The 8,669-nt window shown below is 36.3% G+C and overlaps 1 protein-coding gene across 2 annotated transcripts; it reads left to right on the top strand.

Moving 5' to 3' along the window:
- The first annotated feature begins 248 nt into the window (after positions 1–248).
- On the top strand, positions 249–7,268 carry LOC106662710. 2 transcript variants are annotated; one of them, XM_014386949.2, is made up of 6 exons: positions 249–510; positions 6,415–6,581; positions 6,651–6,722; positions 6,789–6,877; positions 6,966–7,066; positions 7,136–7,268. In XM_014386949.2, the coding sequence occupies exons 1-6, from the start codon at positions 362–364 to the stop codon at positions 7,182–7,184; spliced, it is 627 nt and encodes a 208-aa protein (XP_014242435.1). In that variant the 5' UTR covers positions 249–361; the 3' UTR covers positions 7,185–7,268. The 2 variants fall into 2 exon arrangements, with proteins under 2 accessions (XP_014242435.1, XP_014242434.1); XM_014386948.2 differs by having other exon boundaries at positions 7,118–7,268.
- The last annotated feature ends 1,401 nt before the right edge of the window (positions 7,269–8,669 follow it).

Genomic DNA, 8,669 nt, shown 5'->3' with positions numbered 1-8,669 from the left:
TCACCGGTAGGATTTCTCGTCAGAAGGCTTTTAAGCCAGGTGCGAGCTGTTAGGGGTAGCGTCCAACGACTTTCCCCTGACCAAAATAAAATAAAAATCCTGGAAAGAGTTAAAATATAGTAAGATGATATAGTAAGTTAGTATAGCATAAGACTTGTTGTAATGGAAATGTATTCGTTTTGTCTTTTGAAAAGGCGACTGCCATCTCGATCGCCAGATTGAAAATAAGTTTTCTTAAGCCTATTTAATTCTAATAGAATATTTATAATGGCTCATTTCCCTTCTGTTCACCGTCAGTGGGCCAAATTTGGCCGTTTTGTACCGGTTTAAATCGAATTTCCTCCCGATCCTTCAAGCCGCCATGGACTGTTTCGTGACTACTTTCGACTCGAAAAAACTGTCGGAAATGGTCGCCGGGCTTCAGGCCCTCTCGAGGCGAGAGACCAAAAAAGGCAAATATTTGAAAAGGGTTTGCGACATGCAGAGGCGTATCAACTTGCTAAAAGCCAGGTATTTTGAGAGTTATTTTAAAGATTTATAAAGCGCGTTAGGTCTAGAGGCGGCGACCGACCGGCTTTTTTACTAGCCCAAAGCCTTGCCCTAAACAAAACACTAGCCTGTTGGTTTTTTCCCTAGATCAAAATTGCACTCTTGAACAAAAAAGCTAAATAAATAAAAAACAGCCTATTTTTGCTTCGAAATATGTTCACCAAACCCCGAAACAGTAGTCAAAACCCTTGCTGGGAATATAAGACCACAAATTACCACTCATCATTGATCCTTCGATAAAAAGTGTTTCTCCAATCCTTGCATTCAACTGCCACGTTTGACAGTCCATAATTACATGGAATTAATGGCAAGGTTTCATCGGTTTTAAGAGTTTAGAAATTTCATCGTATTTTGACTCATGACCAAAGCATATGTTTAAATATCACTTTTATAACAACTGTTATTAAAAGATTAATTTTATTTTTTGTGTATGGATTAAGACCCGAAGATAAATTTTCAGCTAAAAATTAACATTTACTAGCATGCACTTTCCCTTTTTCAGGAGTCAAGATACTTAGATACGTGTCTTTTTAGATTAATCAAAATGACAATTATCGTTGATTATTACTGTTTTGATAAAATGTGTTTTGTCATTCGTTTCCTCTTATCCTCGGCCAAGTGTGTTATTCAAAAATTACATGGAACTAATGACAGAACTAGATAACATTTCATAGATCAAATGTCCGAAGCTTATACAAAGAATTTTCTTATATGTACAAAGAAATTGGACGACATAGATTGTCTATTATAATCAAGATGATTTAGTTATAATTTTAACGTGTAGAGATTAGTGACCGTTAATCGATAGTTATTCAGATGTCGTGAGATGCGGTCGGGTGTGATGTACGTTTCAGAAAAACATTTTCTTTATCATGCCAACGTTTCGATCTTTTATTGAGATCATCTTCAGGGCTCAAAGTGTTTGTCTTCTGTGTAATTGTGCCATCCTTGCGTGTCGTGTTGAGAGTGCCAGTAAGATTTTAAATCTCACAAAATCTCACTGGCACTCTCATCACGACACGCAAGGATGGCACAATTACACAAAAGACAAACGCTTTGAGCCCTGAAATTATCTCAATAAAAAATCGAAACGTTGGCACGATAAAGAAAATGTTTTTCTGAAACCTACATCACACCCGACCGCATCTCACGACATCTGAATAACTATAATATTAACAAAATCTAGTGTAAATATAAAAAAATTGAAAATTTTCTTAGTGAAAATTAAATTAAATTGGTAAATAAAAAAAGGCAAAAAATTGGTAAAAGTTATTGCCCTCGTGTTTAAATTACTACAACCATTATTAAATTCCACGAATAATGCAATGCTCACTTAGAAAAATGGAACCATCGGCAGTAAATTTTTTTTAAATCTGGGCTTGAATCAAAGAGGTTCATTTCATTGAACGTCATAGAACTTTCAATGCTGCACTGCTAGAAATTTATTTGAATAGCGAGAAATTATTTTTCAGGAAGAGCAGCAGTTACGAGCCAAGTACTTTGAAAGAATTTCCACAGGGCTCATGTTGTGGACAAAGGATCTGGGGCATATTGTAGCTCTGCTTTGCTGATGACTACACATTGGTAGCTCAATGGAAAACTTACTTGGGTGTAGCCAATCAAGCTTTCCAAACGATTTATTTAGAAAGCTCGAATTTCAAATGGAAAGGCAAACAAAAAAGATCTCAATATAAGGCATGGGAAGAAGAAATTCGCGCAATGAAATACCTCGGCTTAACTTTCAATGTAAAGTTAAGATTGAACACATTACTGATCAGTCAATGAAAGTGATAAATATTCTTTCCAGGAATGAAAGGTCTACTGGGGTATTGGTCAATAAATACTGAGAGCAATATGTGAAAAAGCCGAAATACCTGAAGTGGTATATGCTTCTCCAATCTGACAAGAGGTGCAGCCAAATAAAATTAGCGAAACGCCTACTAATATCTCTGAAGATGATAAAAGGATATCGGTCTATAACGCTGGAAGCTGCATGCGCAATCGTCAATAAAAATAGAATCGGAAAACATTTTTATAAGGCCTCGAGGGAAGGGCGGACAGGACAACTAAAAAGTATTGATGAGTACGATCGACCAGGTAGGGTTAAAATGATCGAATGATATCAGACACATCAACAGATTCCGGAGATACAAGGAAATCGGATCTAAGAAGGTCATCACAAAATTTGGACCTGAGGTGTGGGCAAAGTAGGATGGAATAGGAGAGCCCGCACTATAGGATAGGAACACCGGCAGAGGCCGGAAAGAGTTTATATTTTTATTTAATAATTAGGGGAAAAATCAGATCTAAGGCGAATTCGTCAGAAAATTTTTGAGAGAATGAATGAGATGAGTATAACGGTAGGTCCCCTTCAAAGTGGAATAGATAACAGAGATCTTTGGAAGCAAGGTTATTCTCAAAGTTTCAGAAAGTGGTCCTAGTAGGTTTAGTGTTAAAAGAACCGAATTACACCATAGCAAAACCCCTTGGACTGTACCCAACAATCTTCCAAGATTAGGCCCTTGTAATCCAACACTGTGCAAATTAATTAATAAAGAAGAATATCAAAGGAGGCGATAAACACATGTTTTTAGCCAAAGTCATAGGGAAATGCCTAAGTTGCCTAATGGCCCTAGGAAAACACAAGGTAATTTTAAGCTGGGTTGAGGTATAGAAGGAAATGAAAAGGCTGACCAACTAGAAAAAAGGAGCAGCAAGTTGGAAGTGGAAAAATGATTGGAGAAAGAATTCAGGCATTGACAAAAGCATCAGCTATGAAAGAAGCTAAGATATTTATAAGTTATTCAGGTAAGGAAAGGAAGGCGAAGATAGTTGAGAGAAAGGAAAGCACGAAGGGTTTATTAAGAAATTATATTTAAAACCGACAGCCAAATTTCATTGCAAATCAACACAATCATGAAAGTTTAATCGACCAAATAAGGAAAAATTTGTGTAATCCTTCAATACGGCGGAAAAGCCTATTTTGATTCTTATAGGTATCACAGGCAATGAAGATGCTGACGAGGAACTACAAAAGGCATCGGAGTCCTTTGGACTAACGTACGTTAAAGTTCTAAAATCAAAAGTTAAGAACATTTTGCTCTTCTTGACAAAATGAGGAGTAGGACGCAGCATATAGATCTAACGTAAAGGCTGCAGAAAAAGTTTTTTGTCACAATCCCCCCCCCCCCAAAAAAAAAACCAACAAAAAAAAAACAACTGGAATTACCTATCTACTTCCGACTAAGAATCTGCCAGGGTACGGCCCATGTTGAGTATTCCTGCAGTGTTTCGGAATATATTCCTCAATGTATGAGGTTTGATTTTTCAGTGCAAGCTTTTGGAATGTAAAAAAGCTCAACTGATTCGACACTCATTTCGCCTGGGAAAAACACGGCCCTTAAGTTACTCCAAATTATTAAAAAATTCTATGTTATACCAGGTATGAAACTAAAAAAAGGGTTAATTTCAGTTATTCTTGCGTTATCGCCATATATAGTACAAATGCTTCTACATACGACCTCCTAGGGCAAGGAGACATTAAGATCTCAGAGAATCTCGAAACAGTTTCATATTCTCTGAGTAAGATGCCCGCTGTTAAGTAGTAATTATGTAGAATCATATATAGTACAAATACTTCTAATTGCTGACATCCTAGGGCTGTGAGATACTATCTCAGGGAATCTCGAAGCAGGAAACGCATAAATACTGCCTTTCATACTCTATGAGTAAGGATAACAATTCGCCTATATACATTTTATATTATTAAATAGTAATTATATGGCATCATATACAGTACGAATTAATTTTAATTACTAACCTCCTAGGGCTGGGAGACATCTCAGAGTATCTCGTTGCAGGTTAAGCTTAAATCCTGCCTTTCTTATTCTTTGAGTAAGAGAAGAATTTGCCTTAGTGATTGTCAGGGGTATAAAATATATATACTGTCTATATATATTTTTATGCTATTAATTGTAATAATATGGAATCATATACAGTGCAAATACTTTTACTAGGACATGGAGACTGGATCTCAGAGTATCTCGAAGCAGGGCAGGGCTAAATCTTGCCTTTCTTAGTCAACAGTAAAAACATAATATGACCTAATACATGTTTTATACTCTTATATACAAATTAATGTAATCATATATAGAACAAATATGTCGGGAATGTCGAAGCAGAAAAGCAAAAATCCTGCCTTTCTGTCTCTATGAGTAAGAGAATCTGCCTAACATATATTTTATACTGTTATATAGCAATTATGTGAAATCATTTCCAACTAAATTTCAGCTTTAGAAACGAAAATTTTATATAACCTCTAGCTTCAAGTAAAATACTATTTGAAAATACAGACCAAAAATCGTTGCCGGACCAAAAATCACTGAGAGAATATATATATATATATATATATATATATACACTGGTGGTTCAAGCAGTGAATTTCTTTCAAACGGAATCGTTCTGACTTTTCAGAGTTTTTGAACAATGTTTTTTCTTGGGAATCCCGGTTGGCTGGCCTGTTTGACAGAATAAAATTATCCAAGCTCCAAACAGACGGACAATTTTTCATCGCTGACTGCTTTGTGTTGTACATGGCTCTCATAGTAAAAATTAACGATACAAAGATCTTTGATCGAATTAAGGACCTAAAATTTTTTCGAGCTTCGTTGACTTTTTAAACTCGGGGGTGGAGGGGACTGTTATTTTTAAACCATGGCATAATCCATGGCTCCAAAAAGAATCCACTGTTGAAAAATGTTGCCTTTGTAATTTAAAGTTCGTGAAGATATCATATTTTGCTCGATTAAATCGGGTTTTGCCAAGCAAAATTTTGAAATAGGAACCATTTCAGGGGATGGAATTATTTCATACTTGACAGGTCGGTATTGGACCTCGGCCACTTATTAATTATGCAAGCCGCATTTCGAGAAATCGATTTATGTGGTCCATTGATACTTACCAGTATTATTTTTGTTAAGTAGTCATGAGTCTTTGTCCTAAAGACGACCATTAGCATGACAAGTTTCTCGAAGCGTAAAAATCGTTTATTTATTCTGAACCAACTGGTTTTTGCCAAAGTTGATTGGATTATGAATAATTTATCGATTTGGATACAAGTGGTTACACTTATACACAAATAAAGTTAAGTATATAGAGCGATTAAATTAGCTGCTGACTTTTACTGTATTGATTTGCAAGGTCGGTTGATGATTGACTGATGAGCCCGAAACATCTAGTGATAAAATAAAATAAAAGAGAGTGTGGTATTCAGTGACCGTTAATGAATGATATTTGGAGATCGTGAGATGCGGACTGGTGTGTCGTAGGTTTAGAAAAACATGTTCGTTTTCGTGCCAACGTTTCGATCTTTATTGAGGCCATCTTCAGAGCTCAATACAAATTGAAAAGTTGGCATGATAAAAAAAATATTTTTCTAAACCTACGTTACACCAGACCGCATCTCACGATCTCCAAATAATCATAAATAAAAGATTTTTACGTCACGGAACACTTGGTTTTCCTTGATCGTTTATCTAAATAAGAAACAGTGGGAGATACAAAAAATATGATTGTATCAATTTATAATTGTTTTTATGTAAGGTCTTGGTTGAGATGAAAAAGTTAGTGTCAAGAGCGGGATTCGAACCCACGACCTTCGGCTCGATACGCCGCTGCTCTAACCGAACCCGAAGGTCGTGGGTTCGAATTCTGCTCGTGACACTAACTTTTTCAACTCAACGAAGACTTTAGATAAAATGAATAATTAATTGAAATAATTATGACAGCTAAACATACATTAATATGATTAATATGAATGTAATTGTTCCAATACTGTTTAAAATATAGGTTAACCACATTTTTCAGGCCACTGGTGCCCGAGGAGTTAATCATCGACTGCCTTGCAGACATCATCCAAAAGGACCTGGAGAAATCCAGTGTACAGTTGAAAACGGAGAAGTTCCATTTTTCATTCAACCCTCCCTCACTTTCCCCTGTCACTGACAATTCCAATACACCAAAAATCACACAAAGTAAATAGTTTTTATTTCAGTTTTACATTTTATCTTTTTTATTTATTTATTTTTTAAAATTTATTTCAGGGAGCCGACTGTTCTACCACAGCCAAGTTTTAAGGCTAGAAGAATCCTTAAAGAAATTTATTAAAAAAATCGGTATTTGTTATATACCACTTTGTTGGAATGTAAGCATCCATTTTAATTTTGCGATATAAATTTCAGACGGGAACCCCGAAGAGTTCGGAAGCTGCATCTTTGGCGCGTTCGTCGCCGTTTTCGAACGCCAATCCCAGTGCCGGTCGGAAATTCAGGTAATTGAAAAATCAGACGTGGTCCAGACTCGCTTCCGGAAATCAACCCCATTTCCGCCTGTTCAAACGCAATTTTTGGAAATTTCAGGAGGCACTACGTAACAAAAAGGTAGTCGTCGAATATATCGGTAGCCCCTCCCCCGTGCAGATCAACCCCAGGAGTGTTCTCAAAACGAACCAATCGGGAATGTAAGGGATGTGAAAACAAAATTGATTTTGAATTGATTGTACAAATTTTAGGTCGTCGAATACCTGGAGGATGGACCACAATTACGGAAAATCGCCAGTGAGGGATCAACAACACTAAAAACCAAACAATCTTAACCATCTAGTCATTTTTTCTGTTAAGTTTATAATATTTTTTCTTTTAATTTTTCATTGAGTATAATAAAAATCGTTTTTATTATACGATTTGTTTATTACTGTTTTAACAAATAACTTTATTCGAGTGCAACCTTCATACAGGTTAAGAGAAATGAGCCAACGCTATCATAGATTAGGATTAAGTGGCGAAAAGGTTCCAGGATAAGAATGTGTAGATAAGGCTTAGGCAGTAGGGTTAGGATGAATCGAAAGCTTTGTGGGGAACTTCTGGAAGCGGTATCGAATCAGTTTAATTGACAAACAGGTTGAGTCATTTATGGATGGTTAGGTTGGAATCGTAGCAAGCTTTGACAATTTGTCTAAGGACTTTTAATTGAAAGGATTGGATACACTGGATAGCTTTGTGGAACTCCACAGACACACTCCGTATGTCCAGAGTGGTCGTAGTAAATATGTAAAAAAATGTCGTGTCCTTAAAATCTTCGTGTCCATGTATCATCAAGTTCTTTGTTAAATCCTGAGAGGTAAGTAACACTATATCATTCTGCTGTCTAGGTATAATCTTAAGTAAATGTCTTGATTGGAAGTTGATAGCTCCATGTTGTTTATGTAGAAAGGCAAGACTGCTTTTATAATCATTACATTGTACGTTTTTCTCTTTCAGACTTATCCTCCATCTTTTGCATCAGTTTTTGGTAAGCGCAAGGTGTTCTTGGACATTGGAGGACATAGAATTCGGGTTAGAGAACAAAATAGCGGTGCCATCCACATAGCTGGTAATTATGGTGTTGGAACGTGTAGGAAAGTCATATAGGATGGGACCAAGATTGCTCCCTTGAAGTCTGATATTTGTATGCTGCATCTCTTTCTGAAGAAGAGGTCAGTATGGTGAATAGAAAGCGTTTAGGTGTATAAAAGATGCCTAGGTGCCATACCCATGCCAACCATACTCTTCGCATTTTTGAGAGTAGGAAATGGTGTCAACAACTCTGAAACTTTGCTGCATCTTGGAAAGGTGCGGACGGAAGATATTAGTGAGAAAGAATAAATTTAATCTAGTAATAATCCTTTTTATAATCTAGTATGAAACGTTTTAACAGAAGTATTTCGAGGATTTTGAACATCACAGGAAGAAGGTTATGGGTTGCAGGAAGATATGTGGTTGGGAGGTATGTGAGGTTAGGAATAAGAAAGAATATGCAGTTCATCCATAATAAAGGAAAGTGAGTGCTAGGGTGGCATTATGTATGGTTAAAAATACTATGACCTTGTAAGGAAGGAAGGTTTCGAAGTATAGTCGAGGTAATTAGGTCATGTCCAGGTCGTTGTGTATAAATTATTTCACACCGTCTTGTAAAATCACGGCATTTATCAACCTTTTGTCAACATGGATTTATAGTATAACCCAAACAATACAAAAAGGGACAATGAAGTGATGATGAATGGAAACTAGGATAAAATTGTTTAA

The sequence above is a fragment of the Cimex lectularius genome, unplaced genomic scaffold, assembly GCF_000648675.2.
Source record: "Cimex lectularius strain Harlan isolate CLEC.00 unplaced genomic scaffold, Clec_2.1 scaffold73, whole genome shotgun sequence".
Classification (NCBI taxonomy): Eukaryota; Metazoa; Arthropoda; class Insecta; order Hemiptera; family Cimicidae; genus Cimex; species Cimex lectularius.
This window is presented reverse-complemented; position numbering and strand designations above follow the sequence as displayed.

Coding starts and splice junctions, on each gene's coding strand:
- LOC106662710 (XM_014386948.2), top strand. CDS start 362: ATGGACTGTTTCGTGACTACTTTCGACTCGAAAAAACTGTCGGAAATG. Junction 511..6,414: donor ATCAACTTGCTAAAAGCCAG/GTATTTTGAGAG, acceptor CACATTTTTCAG/GCCACTGGTGCCCGAGGAGT. Junction 7,067..7,117: donor AAAACGAACCAATCGGGAAT/GTAAGGGATGTG, acceptor TACAAATTTTAG/GTCGTCGAATACCTGGAGGA.